Source organism: Martes martes, assembly GCF_963455335.1.
Source record: "Martes martes genome assembly, chromosome: 9".
Classification (NCBI taxonomy): Eukaryota; Metazoa; Chordata; class Mammalia; order Carnivora; family Mustelidae; genus Martes; species Martes martes.
Genome location: NC_137896.1, coordinates 14,955,428 through 14,977,665, shown reverse-complemented (window position 1 = coordinate 14,977,665; position 22,238 = coordinate 14,955,428). Strand labels below are relative to the sequence as shown.

Sequence of the window (22,238 nt, the reverse complement as noted above, 5' to 3'; positions counted from 1 at the left end):
GTACTGAATCCAAGCAGTCCGGCTTCTGAATCTATTATCTCAGCAATTATGCAACAGTCTCACAGAGAGAGTATGGGGGAAACAACTTAAATATCGAGGGATAGAAATGTGTATCTATTATTCTTGCAAAGATCCTTAATTAACATCAAAGCTAAGACCTAGCCTCTCATGACTGGTGACATGGGCCTTCCTCCTCGGCCCTGTCTCTCTCTTACCCGTGCCCCCGGCCATCTGTGGGGTCCAGGCTCCCTTTGTAAGGAGAGTCTGGGCTCCAGAAGCCCAAGAAATAGTGGTGCCTCTTGAGCTCCAAGTCACTGAAAGGCCCAGCCTCCCAGGCAGAGCGAGGCTTCTGCAGCCTGAAATTGAAAGTTCCCTCCAACATCACCATTGTCTGCTCCTCGTTCCTGGTGGGATTGTGAGCAGACAATGGGGAACTGGCAGGCCTGGTAATTAGCAGTAATTGTTTATAATATCTGGGCGGCTGCCTGATTTCCCATCCCAGGGTGCCTCGCCGGCTGCCAAGGAACCAGGCAGACGCCCCAGAAGCCCTGAACGGGTTATCACATCCTCCATGGGGTTGGAGGAAGGAAGAAGGGATGGTGGCAGGTGCCTGCTGGCCTGAGGGTTGACTGTATCAGAGATCTCAGAGATCTCACTCCACCTCAGGGTCTTTCCTGGAATAAGACAAAAGGCAGAGGACACAAAGTCTAAGCTGGTTCCAGTCACTGGTCGCCGGCTTGCTCTGTGATCTCTGGCAAGCTGCTGGCATCTCTGTGCTTAAATTGTCTCATGTGCACACAAGACCACTCCCACCTCCCTCTGGACAGTGTGCAGTGATGCCACCCATGGGTGCCTGTGCTGTATGAGCTTTAAAAGTTTCAAAAATCTCTGCTCATAGGGTCCATTCGCAAAGGGGTGGGAGAGAGTCTGCTGAATTAAATACCGTACACATGCCAGTTCTTGAACCATGTCTTGTATGTAGTAGGAACTCAATAAATGTTCTCTGCCAGGGGCGCCTGGGTGGCTCAGTGGGTTAAGCCTCTGCCTTCGGCTCAGGTCATGATCTCAGGGTCCTGGGATCGAGCCCCACATCAGGCTCTCTGCTCAGCAGGGAGCCTGTTTCCCCCCCCTCCCCCTGCCTGCTTCTCTGCCTGCTTATGATCTCTGTCTGTCAAATAAATAAATAAAATCTTAAAAAAAAAAAAAATGTTCTCTGCCAAACCCTTCAGCTGGTCCCAAACTGGGAAAATACAGCGGCTGAGACTGGAGTCTGGCCTGAAACAGACCTTGGATTCCAGTGCTGTGCAACCTGGGGGAAGTTTTGTAACCACTCTGAGCTGCTGTTTCCTCATGGATGCAATGGGGATAAACTGTGATCACTTTACCGGGTTGTGGGGAGAGTCAGCGAGAAGGCGCAGGCAAGGTACGCGGCACAGGCCCCAGCACACGATATTGCTGAGTGAATGAATGCGGCCTCTGCTGTCTGCCCTGGGAGGACCTCTTCTCCCTCGCCATGGTACTTTCATGGCACTTCTGACTCCAGACCTGTTTGGAATTGCAGCATCTGGATGCCTAAGGCCAAGGCCAGGCTCTGAGGAGGTGTGTGTGTGTTGTCGGGGGGGGGGGGGTTGGTGAGGGGAGGATGGATGGGGGGGAAATGGAGGAGGGCCGAAGCAGCTGGTTCCCCCCGAGGACACACACCAGCCGCATGGGTAGAGGCACAGGCCTGAAACAGGATTACAACCCATGGGCCGCTGGCCTTTTATTTTGTGTTAATGGTGAAATAAGATTTCCTGCATTTCAAATCTTGTTAGTTTTGTTTGCAGAACCGAAACCCATTTGTCTTTTATTATTAACCTTTGAGCTCCGTTTGGCCAGAGCTCTGTTTGGATTTTCTGTGCTCTCGACAGTTAAAGAACTAACTGGGTTACTTGAGGGTTGACTCTTCTCTTTTCCGGATGGATCACCTATGTCAACTGCATCCGAAATTAAAAGGCTGCACAGCCCTCGTGGTGATTATAGGTTATGTGGCTCTGAAAGGTTTTAGTGGTTTACGGGTTCGCTGTTCTCCCATTCACTGTCTGCCCCCATGTTTCCTCCCATCCGTCCGCCCTCCCACAGACCCGCGGAGCCTCCACTACACTCATTTGCTGTCATGCAAACTAGACATTCCTAAAAATCACTCTGCAGGGCAAAATCCTTCCAGAAAAAATCACGGAGCTTTTGGGGAAAACAGAGTTAGGGGCACAACAGCAAACACTATGTCAGTATCATGTACACACACACATACACAACAGGAACATAGTAAAAACAGTCTTTAAACACATTAAATGGTTAAGAAATACATACAGACTACAGTAAATATGGTGGATTACCGAGGCAATGACCTAAAAGTTTGCTTGTGGAAATGAGTGTCGGAAGGATCACAGCCCACAAGCTGCTGTGAAGTGGCGGAGGAGGGCTGTCTGAGACGGGGAAGAGAGCTGTGAGGCCCGGTGTGCACGGGGCAGGGGCAGGAGCCGCGGGAGCAGGGAGCGGCTGGAGGGCTGTATGGGGTGCTCCCACGTGGTGCTGTTTTCAGCATTCCCCTCGTGTTTTTCAGGATGAAACGCACCTGAGCAAAAGCAAAATCTGTATTGTGCTCAAACTATTCCCTAATACTCCAACTGTGTTGGAACAAATGCACGTTTTCAAAACAAGCGGTGTCGCAGAATTGGCTGTGTGCCAGGAGACACGGAATCCACAATCCCAACTCCAGCTTCTCAAGCACCCAGATGTTTCCACACCTGCCCCCAAGCACGTGAGTGTGACTCGCGGGCCTGATGCCAGGGATTTGACTTTTTTATTTATCCAATAAATAACAAAATGGGAAACCAAGGCATAGAAATGTTACATAACCCCAAGATCACTCTGCTAGAAACTGGCAGCCTGGCTCCCGAGCGCATCTGCTTAACCACTCTGCTCTGCTGTGTCTACATGCCCCAGAGAGAGCGTCGCCTTGCCCAGAGCCGAGTCCCGGGGTCTGCAGTCTGGGCTCTGGGTGGGTCAGGCAGGCCTGGATTGGGAGCCTGGCCCCTCCACGCCGCCTCCACCCCCGGCTTGTAGCCGTGGAGATACATTCTTCATCTCTCTGAATCCGGGTTTCCGTTTTGGTGAGGCAGGAATAAACGACAGGGTGCCCTTCAGTGCCGTTGTGAGTACTAAGCAAGATGAACTTCTGAGAACTCAATCTGGCACAGCCAAATGTGCCATAAATACTAGTGTTTACAAAACAGAACAAAACAAACCCCTGTGTCTCCTAGCCCACAGCCCCAGCCAGTCCTGGTCCATCCTTCAGGCACGAACAGTTACAGAGCAGAGGCGGGCAAGGGAAAGGGGGTCCTAGCCACCCACTGGACCTCTGGGGCCTTTGGTGACTAGGGAAACATAGACTTGGCAAAAACATGACCCCGAGCCCAGGTGAGGTGGCCACGCACCAGCTCCCACACCCTGCTTTCCAGAGCTGTGGGCACAGTGACCCAGATGCCCAGGGAGCTGGATGTCAGTGACCCAGACGCCTCAGCACAACAAGGGACAGAGGGAAGGAGGACGAGAGGCTTTGGGAGCTGGCTTCAAGAGCTTCTGGGACCCAGAGAAGATGCTGAGGCCGTGATTCTGTGTGATGGAGGTTAAGGAAGGGCGGGAAGGAGTGGAATGTGGGGGTGCTTCTGCTCATAGCCCCTACCCATTATCCATCAAAATTTGCAAAATATCACCTGTAGGCCAGGTCCTAGGCTGGGCAGCACTGAACTAGATATACCTGTGACCATTAACAACCAAGTGGAGGGTGCCGTGGGGGGCAGAACAGACCGTGGAAGCCGCTGATGCAGCCAGAGGAAGGGCTGACCTTGCCATTCCCCCTCCTCTGCCCACTCTCAGGGCAGACATTACTAATCAACCTCCACACTCCTGCCAAGGCTGGACAAGGCTCTGGAATCCTTCTCTGCACAGCATTCCAGGCAGCCACTATCAATTAGCTGGAGCTGGTGCCGGAGATGAAGCCTATGTGCCAGTTCTGAGCTGAGATCTGGAGGAGGAATGAGTCAGAGGGTGGAGAGGGAGGAGAGGTGGGAAAGGCAGTGCCAGGTAGAGGAAGCGAAGGCCGAAGCGAAGACCGGCAGGGGAGACGGAGGGAAGTGCAAGACGTTCAGGGCGCTGGAGCAGGGGCCACACGGTCGGGGTCTGGGGGAGGCTGGCAGGGATCAGCAGAAGTAAGCACTGAGTGACAGACTGCGGAGTCTCGACCAAAAGGGAGACTTGCGAGCAGGCAAGAGTGATGGGTGGCCTCACCAGGGGGGTGGGAGGGAGAGAAATGGATGAGTCAAAGATAGTTAGGAATAAACTGGAAGAGCCCAACAGGGGGCTGGATATGGAAATGGAAAGTGAGAGGGGAAGCCGCCTGGGAGAACCCCAGGTTTCTGGTTAGGTCAGCCAGGAGGAGCCAGTGGCGCTGTTTGCTCCTTCCCCACCATCGCCCCTCCCGACCCTCCCCTCATCTGTGCTCACGGACTCTCTCGGACTCTCACTGCCAGTCCCTGCACCCCTCCTGCCTCTAGCAAGCACTGTGCTGCAGGGAGGGTAGCAGAGTCCCCAGAAAGCAGCCACCAATCCGCAAGGAAGGAGGGTCAACTGTGACTACTTTGGCTCCCCCTACCGCCGGGGGGACAGCTCTCGGGTGCACATTCCACCTGGCTCCCAGAGTCCCTATAAGGATCAAGCTCTACAGTGCAGCTCGCTTCTTAAAGCACATGTTTCTGGATGCCTGCTCTGCTCGGCTCCTCTCACATGCTCCTCCACCATGGTTTTCTGGAATCATCTTCAAGTGAATGACTCGCATTCAAATCCACTTCTCGGGTTTGGTTCTGGGGAACCCAAACTGTAGCAGTCACCAAGGGAGCAGCTCAGGTTCAGGGGCTGTGTGGGAAGGCGCTGTTCTCGTGGTCCTTTCTCAGGGGGGCTTGAACCCCCGCCCTTTATCTGGGACAGACGGGACTGCTGGAGGGGAGGTGGGGAGCTCAGCTCTCCCGAGCCTAGAGCTGTTCCCTTCCGTCCTTAACATAGAGAACTCCAATTTTTCCACCGGGCAGAAAGGGGCTCTGGGAAGGAAAGCCCCTCCCCAGCCCCAGGAGAGAGACCAGGATCGGTCTGACCTGCTGAGATCTAGGGAGGGAAAAGACAAAGGGACTCCCTGAGCCACCACACCACCCTGAAGTGTCCGGCCTCCCGAAATATTGATGAACGCAACCATTAAATGAAGGAAAAGAGTCAAGTGTAAAGATTAAGGGCAGATTCCAAGGCCCAGATTTGAAGCCTGGCATTTGAAGCCACTTACTGGATGAGTGACCTTGGGCATGTTAATTAACCTCTTTTGGCTTCTGTGTCCTCGTCCGTAAAATGGGGACATTCGCAGTCTTGGCGTCATCAGGCTGTTGTGAGGATTAAATGGGCCAACATATATAAAAGCACTTCGCATAGTGTCTGCCCAGAGCAAGTGCCCCATAAGGGACAGCTCTAAAACATGACTCTCACTGCCAGGGCCTCTCAGTCTCCACGTGCACACAAGCCCCCGGGAGAGCCTGTAAAGCTTCAGCTTCCAATTCAGGAGGTCCGGGGTGGAGCCGGAGACCCTGCATTTCTAACCAGCTCTCAGGGGATGCCGATGATGCCGGACTGGGGGCCACACTAGGAACAGCAAAGGCTGACGTCACTGCCAGCTACCACCAGGCAGCCTGGAGCCCAAGGAGCTTCAGTGACAGAGCAGCCCCACCCATGCTCACCCCATCCCTAGCCCAGAGACCTGGTGAGGATGCAGGGTTTCCAAGGTTCTCTACGCCGGTCCTTGGCAGCTCTCAACTCACGGTGAGTTGCTCGGTCAGTGCCAGGCAGGGCCTCCCAGGTGTCCAGCCCAACTGTCTAGCACACCGTAGGCACTCGGTCGCGTTTGCTGGAAGAAAAACCCCTGCGCCCACTTGCAGGAATACACATGCCAGTGAGCCAGGGCACAGGCAGATAGGTCCAGCAGCGCCAGGGGCTGTGGGCTCGAGGGGGCTGCTCCAGCCCGCTGGCTCGGTGTAAGCCTCAGCTGGGCTGGCAGGAGCCCAAGGGGAGGACAGTCACACCCCCTCCTATTTCAGAGCCTGGCATCTGGGTCCCACCAGTACCCAAAATACCTCCAGAACAAGGAGGAGGCCGGCCACAGCTCCACATCCCCCTGTCCTTTCTATGCCCCTTTCTTGCCCCGGCATTAGGTGGAGTGGTGGAGCCTGACTGGGCTCCATCAAGACTCAGACCCTCTCTGAAGGGCAAGACTCTCCCCTCTGCTGGAACCGGTACCCTCCAACCCACCCGATCCTTCCTCAGCTGGGCTCAAAATAGCCACCCAAACCTTCTGACAACCCTAAATGTTACAGCCAACATCAATGCCGTGCTTGCTCTGTGCTAAGTACTTTACAGACACAGCTGCATCTGGGGCAGCCCCTGTATCCAGCAAGATACAGCTGGACACAAGGAGCAAAATACCCAACTAACAGGGGCGAACCAACAAGGAACAACAAGAATCACAGCCAACAATAACAGACTAATGGTGCCTGCCTATGTGCCAGCCTCCGTCCTAAGCGCCCATACCTGTGCTAATTCATGTAAGCCACACAACCACTCTGAGAGTAGTCTCTGTGTGCTATTACTGTCCCCTTTCCACAGATGAAGAAACTCGGCTCACAGAGGGGAAGTAACTTCCCCAAAGTCACACAGCTACTAGGAAGCAGAAATGAGGCACTAACCAGGCCTGTCTGACTCTAGGGTCCAGGTTTGGACTCTACATCAGACTTTCTGGTCCCTTAAAGCACATTGTAACAAATGACACAAGAGCCACCTCCCAAGCACCTGTCCTGTGCAGACATCAGGTCACTTCTCCTTCACGATGCCCTCCCGTGCTGCTGTCCTTGGACAAGTCACGGGGCTTCTCGGTGCCATCCGTAAAATGGGGCTCTGGGTTTCACTCCCTGTTCTTGCCCCCCACATCACACCACCCTCCCCCCGAGCTGCCTATGAGACCAACAGACCAGATGTTTCCCAGCCTCCTGACACTTAAGAGGCCAAGAGATGTGCCCAAGGCCACCCGGGGGTCACTGGCAGACCCAGGACTAGGACCCAAACCTCCTGACCCTCTGGAACTCGGCAGAGACCCACTGCTACCCCGAGGCCTACGATACCTTCCTCCAAGCGTTGCTGCCTTGCCAAGTTTCTCAGGTTAAAGAAAACATTTGTTCCCTTCCTCCTCCTCCTCTTCCTCTCCCTTCCGCCTGTCCTCCTCCTCTTCTCGCCCTCCGGAAAGCCTCCCTAGGAGGTGGGTGGAACAGCAGCATCTGCCAAGGCAAGGCCATTCACAGAGGCCGGAGATGCCCAGTTTAGGAGGGGCTGGGGGTGGGAAGGCTTCCAGCCAGCAGGAACCCCCAGCTGGGAGGGAGGGCCAGGAACAGGAGAAGAGCAGAAGGTGGCAGCCAAGCCCCAGCCCTGGGCCCGCCCCGGTGTCTGCACCTGAAGAGGCCCCTTAGCCAGTGCTGTCCAACGGCACCGTCTGCGAGGGCAGACATGCTCTATACCCGCGCTGTCCCAAACCGCAGCCACGGGGCACGCGCTGCTGAGCGCTCGGAACATGGCTAGCGCGGTGGAGAAACAGAATATTTCATTTCATTCCATTTAAATTAATTTACATTTCAATAGCCACGTGCCTAGTGTCCACTGTACTGGACCCTCCCCAAGCCCCAGTGTCCTCATGAGGGTGACGAGAACCCCCACGACCCTGGCTGAGGACAGCTAAGACAAGGGAGCGACGTGCTGCCACGGAATGAGTCCCCCGCCAGGAGTCACGGGACTCGAGTTCCAGACCTGTTAACATGCTCTGTGACCCGGGACAAGCTCTCCAGCCTCTCTGCGTGCCCTGGTCATCTGTACAATGAGAAAGTCACTTGCGAGCCAAGCTTCTTTGCTAAGAATCCATGGATGGGCTCTAGGGGAATGTGGGAACCCGCTGTTAATTATGAAAAGAGTATGCTTGTACGACTGTGTGCGAGAATGAGTGTGAGTGTATGTGTGAGAGAACGCGTGTCGCTGTGTGTGGGAATGAGTGCGATTCCATGACTGTGTGTGTGTTACGGTGTGGGTGCACATATTTCTTAGGGGAACGAAGGCCCAAAACTTGCCCAAAACTCTCAAAGAGCCCATAATTGCTGCAAAGATGAGAATCTTCAGTCTAGAGTATGTTCCCTCAGGCAGCCCTTAAGAAACGGAGTTCCAAGCTCCACTCCCAGAGGCCTGGACTCAGGGCATGGAGTCTGCAGTCTGGATCGGGAACAAGTACCCAGGGGGGCTATGTACAGTCAGGGGAGAGAGAACATGGGCGAGGACACGGTCATATCTAATATTTCATGGTCTGACATGTGTGAAACTCCTTATCAAGCAGGAATCTGTATCTTTAAAAACCAATCATGATTTCAGAAACTAAGAAAGTAAAGAGGAAAGAGTAACATCACGATAAAACCCCTCTCGACCCCCCTCTTTATTTCTCAATACTGACATTCGGCACTCACATGCCAATGCTGTCCTCTGCTCTCTGTAAGGACGAACCCACTGAGTCCTCACAACACTCCCTCTGAGGCCGCCAGCATCGGCCGGTTTTACAGATGGGCAAACTGAGGCGCAGAGAAGGACTTGCCCAGGGCCACACGGCCAGTGTGCTCTGCTGCCCCCTTAGAGCTTGCGTGCTTCATCAGCACCCTTCTGCAGGCCTGAGGCTGAGCCAGGGCTCCAGATGGTGTGACTTGGCCCCTCCCACCACCCCCCAAGGGCCCGCAAGAGCCAGCAGGGCCAGCAGTGGGCCAGGCCCCACACTCACTTGCCCTCGGAGCCGTAGCTATTCATGCTGTCCTCGATGGACTCGTGGCTGGCCTGGCGCAGCGTCCGGCTGGGCATCTCCACCGCCAGGCCGGTCTCTGTGCTCCTCTGGATGGCTCCCTTCAGCCTCCGGCTGTCCCCTTCTGGGCGGAGAGGCCAAGAGCAATGGGGAGAGAGACACGGTACGGGAAGGGACAGAGAGACAAGACATCTGGTTAGTGTCTGGACCCTGCCCAGGGTCGGCCCCTGCCCCCAGTCCCTCCTCCTACCACCAGCTTCACCCAAGGTGCCCTCCCTGGGGTGGCCCTGCCCTTCACACCCACCCCACGAGAAGAATCTCGAGAGTCCTGGTAATGGACGGATTCATTCACAGGTACCTACCCCCCCTTGGATTCACCTCTCCCCTGCGACTCTCTGTCTCCTCTTTCTCCCCAGTTACTCTTTGAGTATTTATTGAGTATTGAGTTGCACGCTTTGTGTCCTGTGCATTCTGGAAGGTCGATCGATATCCCCGGCCTCTACCTACCAGATGCTAGTGGCACCCTCCAGTCCAGGGTGGCCATCAAGAATGTCTCCAGACATTGCCAAATATCTCCGGGGGCGGGGGGGGAAGCAAGTCAGCCCGGACAGAGGACCACTGATTTAGATCACTGGCTCTGAAACCAGCCTGCCCAGGCCCAAGTGTGGATCTCTTTCTCACTGGCTGTGAGACTTGGGGCAAATCACTCAGCCTCTCTCTGCCTCCATTTCCTCAGCTGTACAATGGGAGAACAACAGGCTTATGACGAACGGCCCCCTGCCCTTGCTGTTCCTCCCCTCACACACCCTCTCCTCTGCCAGCAGCTCACACCTTTGCTTCCCTTCTGTAATCAAACATCATCGCTGATGACCCTCCTTGCCGTTCTCTAGCCCCTGCCACCCAACCCCCGTCCTGTCGCCCTCCTCTGGCTTTCTTCCCAAGACCACCCCAGACATATCTGTGCATCACTGGGTTACTGACCAGCTTCCTCCCCAGCGCAGGTGAACTCAGGACATGGTACTCTGCTTTGTTGACCGTTGAAGCCTCAGGGCTAAGAAGAGGGTCCAGCCACGGCACGTGCTCAGTTAATAACCGCTGGACGAATGGAGGCCTGCCCTGAGAGTGGTCTTACTCCTCAACCCCCGCATGAGAGAGATGAGTCTGTTCTCTCACTTAAGCATCAAGGACACAAGACACAGAGGCTAAGCCACTTGTCCACACCCATAGAGCCAGAAAGGAGGGGGGCGGCAGGTGACGGCACCAGGAATTGAGCCAGGAGGGTCTCTCTGCTCCACGCTCCACAGCCCGGTTTATCAGGGTGCGTTTTATATCCCTGGCACCTGGCGGGACTTCGGGTGCACTAGAGGCGGGGCTAGGTCTTTAGGGAGAGCTTCCCCAGGTCTCGACAAAGGCTGGGATGAGCTCATAAACCTCAGGGGCTTCCTCAGTGCTGGCTGGTCAACCCGCTGGAGAGAAGCAGTGTCACCCAAATCCCACCATCCTGCTCAGCAAGAGGTAAGGGACCTGGGGCTGCATGCCAGGAGGCAGAGCGACACCAGGACACCTCCCACTGGCCTTCTCCTCCTTCCCTCCCTGACTTTGACACACACACACACACACACTCACACATGTGTGCCCACGTTTGTCTCCCACATGCATCTGCATTATTCAGGCACACAGATGTCCACACACTCAGAAAAATACATGGTAACACACACAGGTGCAGGAATACACATGCAAAGACACGGAGCACACTAATATATGTCTGAGCATTGGTATTTGTGCGTTTCCGTGAGTCTCCATCATGCTGTGCTTCTAAGGCTAACTGGGTATGTGCCAGTCATACACACAGATGCACAGCCATAAGAAGTATACGCCAACCCACTCAAGAAAGCACACAGAGAAACTGACACTGTGCATTTCTGTGTGTGTGTCACCTGGGTGTTTCTGGACACGTGGGGGAACACGTGTGTCCCCCTCTCTGTGCTTCCCTTTATCCTACCATTTGTTCTTTCCCTAAGCTGTATCTGCAATCCACCCAACCACTTTTATGCTCCTCTGTGTGTAGCAGGTGCTAAGACAGAGTAAGATCCAGAACCACACACATGCTCACTCAGCAGCACAGACTCACAAGCACAGAGAGATGTCCCCCAACTCACACACACACACAGTGCAGACATATGTCCAGGGATGAACATCACTCCCCCCACATCGGGGGTACAAACCCACAAACCAGCACCCTGCAGGCAGGCTGCAGACAACCGCCTGGGCTTTCTACTTCCCTACAGAGCCCTGTTCTGGAGACTCACGCTGGTTTGTCCCTGCCCACTAGGGTCTGAAACATTTCTCCTGGAACAGGGATTAACCAAAGCATGACGCAACTCGGTCCCCATGGGGGCTAAGGAGGCACTCTGGAAAGGTGTGCTTCACATCTGTGTGGCATTCTTCAGGACCAAAGCATTTCACAGCCAAGTACCCTATATGGGCCTCAGGTGAGGCTGGTGTTGCAATCAGTCGGGGCAGGCACAGAGTCCCAGCTCTGCAACCACTGGTGGCCAGACCTTGGGCAAGTCAGGCAGCACCGACTCCATGGAGCTGTTGAACATCTGCCACAGAGCCCGGCACGTAGTAGGTGTGAAACAGAAGTAGCCACGGTGACTGCAGAGTAAGACCTCTCAACACTCCCCAAATTTGCTCACACCAACCATCTTCCACTTCCCTCAATTTGCCACCTTCCCCACCGTGGGAGTCCCCAATCTGGTGCCCAACCACACCAAGTTCTGCCATCTACACTCAGGCATCTCATGCTCCATTGGCCATCTCCTGATGACTCAGTCAAGGTCCCCAAAGTGACTGTGCCAATGCTTTCACTCCCTAGCCCGTCACCCCATCACCCCATCCAATGACCTTTCCCCCACTTGGCCGAAAAGATGTGTCTCTTTGACTTGCTCCTTCTCACTTTCAACCTGCACCATCCTCAGACCTTTCGACACACCCCTCGACCCTCCCCTGCTCTCTCAGAGGTGGGGGTAACCCTTCTCCTGGCCAAGGCCGATCCACCACCTGTTCTCCTCATCCCACCTCCTCCCACCCGCACCAAGAACTCATCCTCCCATTTGTCCTCTCTGGGCCTTGGATCTGCCACCTCTCCCTCTTCTGGTTCTTTCCACTCCTCCTTGAAGTCTGCTCAAGGCTCCGCTTCTTCCACCACCCCCTTCAAACAGCAAACTCCTTCTGAGCACAACCACATGTTGCCATTTTGGGCAGTGTGGCTTCCATTCCATTCACACAGCTTCCTGAGCCAGTCTCCAGCGGCTGCTTGGGACCAAGGACAGGGCCTCACCTCAGCCCCCAGCTCCTGAACTGGGGTGCTTCCAATTCTCGCAGCGCCCGTCTACTGAGTGCCTTCTGGTCCGGCGGGAAGCCTTCACGAAGATGTGAAATGTGCTTCCAAGGGCTGGTTTCCACTGATAAAGTGCACGTGGACGGAAGACAGAGAGGTGCTTCAGCCTCTGCTTTGGGTCCATCAGGTCCCAGGAAAAGACCCAGGTTTGCCCCGTTGTAGCAGACAGTGCTGACACTCCACCCAGACCTCACAGATCTCCCTGTTTCCCACTCCTGTGACCCCCCCCAACTGGCTCCTGAAAGCCATCTACCTGCCAAATTTTCATTTGTTTCTCGGTCTTCCTTGGGGCTACTGAGCCCACACTGCCCCCAGATAGACAGAAGCAGAAGTGCCTGGAGGTTTATAACATGTGATCCCCCTAGTCAAAGCCTAAATGGAACAGGAGAATGAACCCTCAATTCAAGTCCTATGCCTCAGTCAGAACAACTCTGAGGCATTACACAGGCTCCAGAGGAACCCAGTGGGGGGCGGGGGCTGAAGCTGCCCTCTGTGGGATCTGCCTGACCCCACACCCCACGTGCTTCCTGCTTCCCCAGGCTCCTGTGGGGGCAATTCTGTCAATAAATCTCATCTCAGGATACTTTTTGGGGAAACCTGACTTAAGACACCTGCCTTGACTGGCACCCTAAGGAAGTCGAAGTTCAAAAATCTTTGCACCGATGGGTTCCAGCATCACAATGGGAACACCATTCCCTTCATGAATGTGGTGATAGAAAGAGCTGGCGCATAATGAGAGGAGGCATGGGCAAGGGCCTGCTCTCCAAAGGGATGGGCAAGGGGAGCAAAGGAGAAGCTCCGTTGTTCCCAGTTATCACAGTGCCTCACTGGAAAGGTTTGGAGTTTGAGTCCTATAAGCTTTGGGCACCAACTGTAGCTGGCTACTGTAATGTACAAATAAATGGGAGTTTGGATGACCCACTTTTGGCCACCCACTCACAACTTGCTGTACCCAAAACTTGAACTGAGCAGCTTGAATTTTCTCCCACAGGGTCCTAAGTATCCCTCTTCTCCCAATTTGCGCGGTGGGGGTGGGGTGGTGGTGCAGAGTGTGAACAGCAACAACCTGGGGTACCAACACCACTGTGTGCTGAACACTGTGCCTCATGCTGGAGATAGGACAGTATGAGTGGCATGGTCCCTGCCTCCACGGGGCTCACAGTTCAGAGGGGGAGGTGGACCCTGAACAGATGATCGCATAATTAATCACAAGTGCTGTAAGTGCTTTGAAGATCAAGTACAAAATGGAGTGACAGCACCCATTGGGGGGTCCGTGGGGGAGGGGACTAACGCATGCTACTGATTACTGCATCCTTTGAATAACAGTCACCTCAGATTTCTCCTTTGGCTTCCCTGATAGTAAATTTTATGAATCTCCTCTGGTCCCTCTGACCACTGTCTCCATCCCTATACATGAGGCCCTCACCATGCAGTCCTTGGGTTCTCTCTCTCTCCAGACCTTGCCCCCTGATGATGTCATTCCCCTCCCACAACCTCAGGACCATCCTATGCACATGAATCCCACCCCCAACCTGAACCTCTTACCTCTGGCCAGAGCAATACTTCCGACGGCATTCTGAGCATCACTGCCTGGGTGACGAGCAGAATCCCAGGACACAAGCTGGCCAAAACTAAACCCACCCCTGGTCCTACTTCTCCCAATCAACTCAGCCACCCAGACTCAGAACCCCCTCAGGACCTGACTTTTCCCCCTCTCTCGTCAAACGGCAGTTCTTATAAGGTCTTTGCACATAAGAGCTCTTATCTCTCCCCTTCCTTGTCCATTTTCACAGCCAACCACCCCGATTACCTCAAGTCTAAACTATGCCAGCAGCCTCCTAACGGGTCTCCCTGCTTCCAACCCACCCACCCAACAAGTCATTAAGAGATTAACCATCTTAAATTATCACTTCAGACAAAGATATTCTACTCCCACTCATTTATTCTACACAAATAGTCACAAAAGTACACAAAGATATGCATGAAGAGGTTCCCCATGTATCACTTACACCAGTGAAATGCTGGAATTAACTGTCCATCAGTAGGGGACTAGTTTACTAAATGACCCATCCCCACAATAAAATATGGTGTAACAGTTAAAACAAATCATCTAGGAAGTGCTTGGCTGGCTCAGTCGGGAGAGCATGCAGCTCTTGATCTTGGAGTTGTGAGTTCGAGCCCCACATTGGGTGTAGAGATGACTTAAAAATAAAATCTTTTTTTAAAAAAAAAGAATCATCTAGATTTTATACACACAGTGACACAGAAAGACTGCCTCAACATATTGTTAACAAAGTACACTGCAGGACACTATGTAAATCATAATACCATTTTTGTAAAGCTATAGATAGCTTATATATATTTGGGAGGAAATCTGGGAGGATATGAACCGAACTGTTAATGGGGAATAACTGTAGGGAGAAACACTGTCAGAAGAGGGGTATGACAGATGTGTTTCTGTAACTTTTAAATCTAAGTACTAAAAGATCTATACAGAAAAGTGCACAAACTCAAAGCGGACAGCTTGATGAATTTTCACAAAGCAGACATACCTGTATCACCAGCACCCAGATGAAGAAACAGAGCATTGCCAAGACTCCCGAAGCCCTCTGTGCCCCATCTTCTGGTCTCTCTCACTGTACAAGGGAAACTACTATCCTGATCTCTAACACCAGATATTAGTTTTGCCTGTTTCTGAACTTTATAAGGCAGAGAATGGCCTTTTGGGGAGGGGGAAGCTGGCTTCTTCTGCCCAGTGTTATGGTGAATGTATAAGATCCAGTCACGTTGTATGTAGTTGTAGACACTTATTATCACTGCTATACAGATTCCGCTATATGAATTTACTACAATCTATTTATCCATTGTATAATTTAGGGCTCTTTTTTTTCAGTATGGGGCTATTAGGAACAATGTTGCCATTATTACTTTGGTGTTTGGCCTTTAGGGAAGATTCACATGTATGTCTCAGAAATATACCTAGAAACAGAACTTCTGGGTTATAGGGCAAGCATTTGTTCAGCTGCCAAATGACTTGCCAAAGTAGTTGTACCAAGTTACACTGCAACCAGCACACTAGGAAAGTTTTATTTCTCTTTTGTATGTTTCTATGACCTTTGAATTTTTTATAGTTAAATATATTAATTCTATATATAAGTGAAGGTGAAATATAAATTTATAAGTAAATCACTTCAGTCATGCCATGATCTTATTTAAAACCTTAGAATGGCTTCCCGTTGCATGTCAAATTAGGTTCAACCTTTGCATCCAGGCATTCAAGACGCCATCATCTGATTCCCAGCCCATCTGCTACTGGTCTCCCCCATTCTTCATACCCCAGATACATCGTCAGCAACTCCTCACCTTGGTTTTCTCTCCTTTAGTTTCCTCCCTTCCTCACCTTCTCTATCAAAATTCTAGCCAACCTCCAGAGCTAAGTTTTAAATAACACAATTTATTCGGCACTCAGCAAACTCAGGGCTGTTATGAAGATTAACTATAACAATAAAGTAATATAATAATACTAACATTTAATCTTCAGGATGTCCTAGGTGGGAGGTGGCATACCACAAGCACTTGATAAAGATGGCTATTACTATTATTATCACCACCATGTCAGGTGTTGTGCCCAGTATTTTAAGAGGCATCATATCATTTAATTATCACAATAAACTGTGAGCAAAACAGTTACTGCCCCATTTTATAGGAGGAGAAAATAAGAATTCAGAAGGTTAAGGAACACTCCCAGGGACACACGCCTACTAATGACAGAGCTGGAATTCAAACCCAGGTCTTTCAAACTCCAATAACTATGGTTTTAATGAACCACTAAACTAAACTCACTAAGCTCTACCACAGAACTCAAATGTCATCTCTTCCACAAAGACTTCCCTAATTAGACTCCCAGAGTCCCAGGGGCACTTCATCTTCACCTCTCCTGAAGTTATCTACTCCACTGCACCTTGAAACAGTCCTTAGTCAAACTAGTGGGTACCTATGCCTACAGTGTAAACTCATTCCTCCCTTACTTCCCTTCAGCACCAAGGACAGCGCCCAATATGTCTCATACCCATGAATAGTGTTTAATCAGGAAGAGAGGCAGGCCGGTGGGGGGTTGGGGGGAGTAGGCTCCCTGCTGAGCAGAGAGCCCGATGCGGGGCTCCACCCTAGGACCCTCAGATCATCACCTGAGCTAAATAAATAAAGGCAGAGGCTTAAACCACTGATCCACCCAGGCGACCCTAAACTGGCTTTATTTTTAGGACATGCCCCCAAGAAAAATACAAATCTTCCAAAAAAGAAAACAAGTAAGTTTCACTCAGGTGTTTATACCTGAATATAAATGTGTTTAATGTACCTTCTCCCCAAAACAAGCATTCATAAGGAACGAGATAATAAAATAATCATAATGATAAATTTAAAATTAGAGTAGCTACCATCATTCTTAGAACTTACCCTAGTGCTAGGCACTAGATAGATAGATATAATTTAACCAAAACTCTGAGAGTCAAGTGTTGGGTATCTTAATTTTACAAAAAGGAACAAGGCTCAGAGCAGTTCAGCTACCTATCCAAGTTTACGCCAGACAAGACAGAGCTAGGTTTTAAACCCAGATCTGTGTGAAAACAGATCCTATACTCTTTTTTTTTTAATTTTTTTTAATTTATTTATTTATTAGAGAGAGAGAGCGAGCACAGGCAGGCAGATAGGCAGGCAGAGGCAGAGGGAGAAGCAGGCTCCCCGCCGAGCAAGGAGCCCGATGTGGGACTCGATCCCAGGACGCTGAGATCATGACCTGAGCCAAAGGCAGCTGCTTAACCAACTGAGCCACCCAGGCGTCCCAGATCCTATACTCTTAAGCACTAGAGATTCCAAGAATGTGCTGGTGGGAGGTAGAGGAAGGAAGGAATACAACTATTCTCCACTTTGACATTTTATCGAAGATGGGTCTTCACAGCTATTCTCCAGATGAGGAGCCCAAAGCTGAGAGAGGTCCTATGACTTACCCCAGGTCCCCAGGCTCTAAAAACCCCTCACCACATCACTGACCACAATGAATTCCTGTCTCTGTGAAAGGCCCACTACAGATCCATATCACAGTCTGTGAAGTCCCCTGGACACAAGAGCTCTGGGTCAGCCTGTTATTTTAAACCAGGATCAGAGAAGTATCATGGCCCCTGGGACGCACTGCTCCCCCTAGCCACTAGCACTGCCCTTCTTATTCCTCCGAGATGAATACCCTGGAAGCTGCTGCCTCTTCTTCCTCCATGGTCAACCTCTCCCTAGCCTACTATTCCAAGTGACTTCAGCCTCACGTGTCTCCCTTGCCCACGCCTTAAGAGTCATCGGAAAATCAAGGCTGAGATGACATGCAAGCATTCAGACCTCCTTAGGCCTGATGTTGCCTCTGGCTGTCTCCAAAAACAGGCCGAGGAAGCATAAACCCTGATTGAGGGCCCTTTACCACTCCCTCTTCTCTCCAGAGCTGTCAAAATCTGCCTTCCATTAAAATCAGAGAAGATTCCATTTGGAGGGAACTCGGGGTCATCCAGACTAATGTCTTGGTGTGTAGAGGGGCAACTGAAGTCTACAGAGGGACATGCATCAATGACTATGTTGAAATTAGAATTCAGGTCTCTTCACTGTCAACTTCACCATAAACAGCCATTCACCACTATTTCTGAAGCATGTCTGGGAAGTAGCAAAGTCTACTCTTGGAGAGTAGTGACTAAAACCATAACAATGGCGCCGAATGGCCTGAGCTGTAGAGCTGGCCCTGGTCACTTTATTAGTAATGTGATCTTGGGCAAGTTACTTACCCTCTCTGTATCTCAGTTTCCTCTTCTTCAAAAAAATGGAGAAAACAATGGCAAACTCCTCATAAGATTTTTATGAGGATAAAATGAGTTAATGTTTGGTAATTTTAAAAAAACACACTTAGAACAGGGTCTGGCACATAGTGCTATTGAGTAAATCACATATAAGTATTCGTTAATTAAGTAAACTGTGTCTCCACGCCTCCTTCTGGGGACTCAAAATCAGCCCTACTCTGCATCAGCAAGGTCACAGCCTTAGCTCACTCCCTAGCCTTGTCTTGCCTGGACTGCTGCAATAGTCAATGAATGTAGAGGCTCCCAAACATCCACCTGGAGGCCAGTGCTGATCCGACAGTTTGGAATACGTTGGGAACTTAGCTAAAACCCAGTTTCCTCTGTCCCCTCTCCTGGGGATTCTGTTTCAGTAGGCCTAGGGTGGGGTCTGTGAATCTGCAATTTCAGAAGATCCCCAGGTGCCTCGAATTCCTGGTCAGGTGGTCAGCCTCTACTCCAACTCGTGTCCCAGCACCAGAGCATTATCTTCTGCCAGTTCCCCACCCTGTGGCCTGCATGAACTTTCTAGACCTCAATCCTGAGTATGTCATCTCTTTGATTAAAAACCTCCAATCATACCTCAATGCTTGCAGAATAAATTCCAAAGGCCTTAACACACACTGCCTTTCGGATCTGCTTCCAATCTACATTCTCAGCCTATTTTTTCCCTTTTCTCCAATGTGCTTTCCATTCCATTCACACTGAATAATTCAGGTAATTCCAAACATCCCATGTGACCAACTACCCCCAAATGTCTTGCCAATCATCCTGCACATAAAATTCTCACCATCCCCTTCTCTTCTGGAGAAAGATGCTTTTAAAAACAATTGTTTGGGGCGCCTGGGTGGTGCAGTCACTTAAGCGTCCGACTCTTGGTTTCTTTTCGGCTCAGGTCATGAGCTCAGGGTCGTAAGACTGAGTCCTGCACTGAGCTCTGTGCTCAGCACACAGTCTGCTTAAGACTCTCTCTCCCTCTCCCTCAGCCCCTTCCCTAAAATAAATAAATCTCTTAAAAAAAAAAACCGTTTGTTGAAGTGCTGTGTGTGTGTGTGTGTGTGTGTGTATACACACACGTATATATAATATATACGGAAGTGTACAATTATATGATGTACAATTTTAAGTGTATAACTTGATGAATATTACAAAATGCACTCATCTCTGGAACCAGCACCGAGATCAAGAAACAGAACCTTGCCAATGCCCCAGAAGCCCCTCATGAGCCATGGTTACTTCTCCAAGCGTAGCATTATCCTGACTTCTAACACCGCAGGTTAGTTTTGCCTCTTTTGTACTTCTGTATACATAGAATCATCTACTGTATATTCTCCAAGGTTGACTTCTTTAACTCAACATTATGTTTTTGAGTCTCATTCACACTGATTGTTTCAATGCAGCTCATTCATTCTCATACTCTTATATGTCAAAACTCTACTGCTGATGAACATTGTACTTTCCAGTTTAGGGATATTACAAAAGGCTCTGCCAAAGACATTCTCGTATATGTCTTTTCTTGACCATTAGTGCACTTTTTCTAGGCACAAACCTTGGGGTGAAATTGCTGGGTCATTAAGGATATGCATTTAAAATGCTTTTTAAATGGATTAAGCATGATGTGGACTGGAAAGGTTAACACAGATTATCCTTTACCAGGAAGCAACGTTCTGAAGAAATGAGGCTCAGAGCTAAAATATTTTGGGAAGAAGGATGGTGGGAAAACTGCTGACCAACTGTCTATCTGGCTCACATTTATATTCCCCAAATGTAACATTTGTTAAGTAAATGTGTAAAGGGCAGACAGCACCCAAGACAGAAGAGGGAGGGGCGAAAAAGGCCTGGAACTCAGTAAGCATTCAATAAATGCTGCCTATTAAAATTAACCTCTTCAAGGGTCATTGGCCAATGGCTCACTGATACCACCTTTCATATATTGTCATTATTTCATTGATTCTAAGACACACAATTTTAAGACTTCTGAAATTCAGATGTGAATGACAACCAAGGGCACATCTGCTAAATTCTGACATTTTATTTCTTGAAGGTGTGTAAAATAAAGTTGTGACATGGAAGTTAAAGTTTCTTAGACCTACCACAGAACAGGAACGGAATAGCCTTACGTGTGGGGAACTGTCCGTGGTGCTGACCCAAGTGCTGAGGCCTTGGCTTGTCTGGGACAGAGGTAGCAGCTCACGGGGAAGGAAGATCTCAGGACAAAGCAACTCCCACCCCATGTTTTGTTTTTGTTTTTGTTTTTAAAGATTTTATTTATTTATTTGTCAGAGAGCGAGAGAGCGAGAGAGCGAGCACAGGCAGGCAGAGGGAGAAGCAGGCACCCTGCCAAGCAAGGAGCCCAATGTGGGACTCGATCCCAGGACCCTGGGATCATGACCCGAGCCGAAGGCAGCCGCTTAACCAACTGAGCCACCCAGACGTCCCCCACCCCATGTTTTTAAGCCACAGTTCCTTTCCACTGGCTTGATGTCTCAGATTCCACCCTTCCACGTAAAGACAGGAACTCCCACTTACCGAGTTCCCAGAGCTCAACCTACGTTACCTCATTTAATCCTCAAAACCACTACTGTTTCAATTTTCAGAAATGAAAGTTGACTCAGGGAGGTTAATGAACCTGCCCAAGATGGCAAAGCTGTTAAGTGGGAGAATGATCTTGGTTCAGTGCAGACCAGAGTGTAATTTGCTCTTTAGGCTGCTTTACACTGGAGGGATGAGAGGAGAGGGCTGTGTGTGAATTCCTCAGAACGTTGTCCAAGAGGATACAAAGGGGGAAGCAGGAGAGGTCATAAAGACACAGACTGAAACTGGTGGGAGCAAGGAAGGCAAAGGGCACATGATAGGAATCTGAGAACACTAGACAGGGAGAGTCTAAAGATTCTGAGAGAATTAACTGGGTAAAGTATATTAATGTGCCTTGTAACTCTAAAGAGTTCTGCCCCTGGAAGGAAATAACTGTTCTCATTTGTCTGATGAAATATGCATTTATGGAAGCTCATTTCCTATCCCATGCTTTTCCTGGCCTTGGAGATTAGAAGAAGACTTGTCCTTAAGGAGCTTACAGTTGGCAGAGAGGGATGGGAAAGATAACAGATAAGTAAATGTCATTCATTCAACAAACTCTTACCAAGTGCCTATTCAGTGCCAGGGCCCATGCAGGAGACTCCTAATACAGATGAATTAAACCCAGACATTGTTGAAACTCCCAGTCTATGGGGAGACAGACAAGTAAATGGGCAATTATAACACAAGCTGTTATAATTACAACATACAATAGTTCAAGGACAGAGATATACACACAGTACTGGGGGAACAGAGGAGTAATGAATACAGCACTGGAAGTAGAGGCAGTGCTTCGGTTTTAAGAATTATTATTTCAATACTGAGTTATACTTGGTTGCAAATAAAATCATAGCGAGATTTTGTCGTAGATGCAAGTGCTACCTTCTGGGAGTTTACAAACAAAAGCCATACTGACAAATATGTAGGGAGAAGGCAAAGAGGCAGAACCAAAATGTCAACTGAGGACAAAGAACTCTGAATGCAGAGTAAATGCATTTGGGGAAGGAAGGGATCCTACACTTATCAGGATGGTCAGGAGAAAGTCATTCCAGCAACCGTTGGAAGGAAGACAATTCACAGCCCCCACATGTGGCTACCTTTCCCCATGAAGCCATTCCCAACAGCTCTTGGGGCAAGCAAAGCAAGCTCTGGAAGAAGCTGGGTTGTGGGCAAAAAGGTAGAGTCTATGGTCCCATCTGGCACTGGGCACCCTCACAATTCCAGAATCTGCCCCAAACCTATACTACAACTCTCCCATCACAAACGTACCAGGTGTTCTGTCCACACTGCATCACTCATCATTAACCAAACACAGCCCACGTACTTCCATCTTCTTAAGAGCACAGGCTTGGAAGCCAGAATAACGGTTCAGGATTTGCAGCATCCTTCTGCCACTTTCTGAATAAACTAAAGAAAATTACTGAACCTCTTTGGGCCTTGGTCC

General features: G+C 50.3%; 1 protein-coding gene across 2 annotated transcripts in view; it reads right to left on the bottom strand.

The window, feature by feature from the left end:
• The window catches only part of RIMS4 (regulating synaptic membrane exocytosis 4), a gene marked incomplete at both ends in the record, with an annotated part of 56,347 nt that overhangs the window by 8,715 nt on the left and 25,394 nt on the right, over positions 1-22,238 (bottom strand). Inside the window, one exon of one of the 2 annotated variants that reach the window (XM_080814480.1) lies at positions 8,933-9,074. In XM_080814480.1, coding sequence (XP_080670606.1) covers positions 8,933-9,074 — 142 coding nt within the window. The remainder of the gene's footprint in view (positions 1-8,932; positions 9,075-22,238) is intronic. The other variant, XM_080814481.1, reaches the window with a different exon arrangement.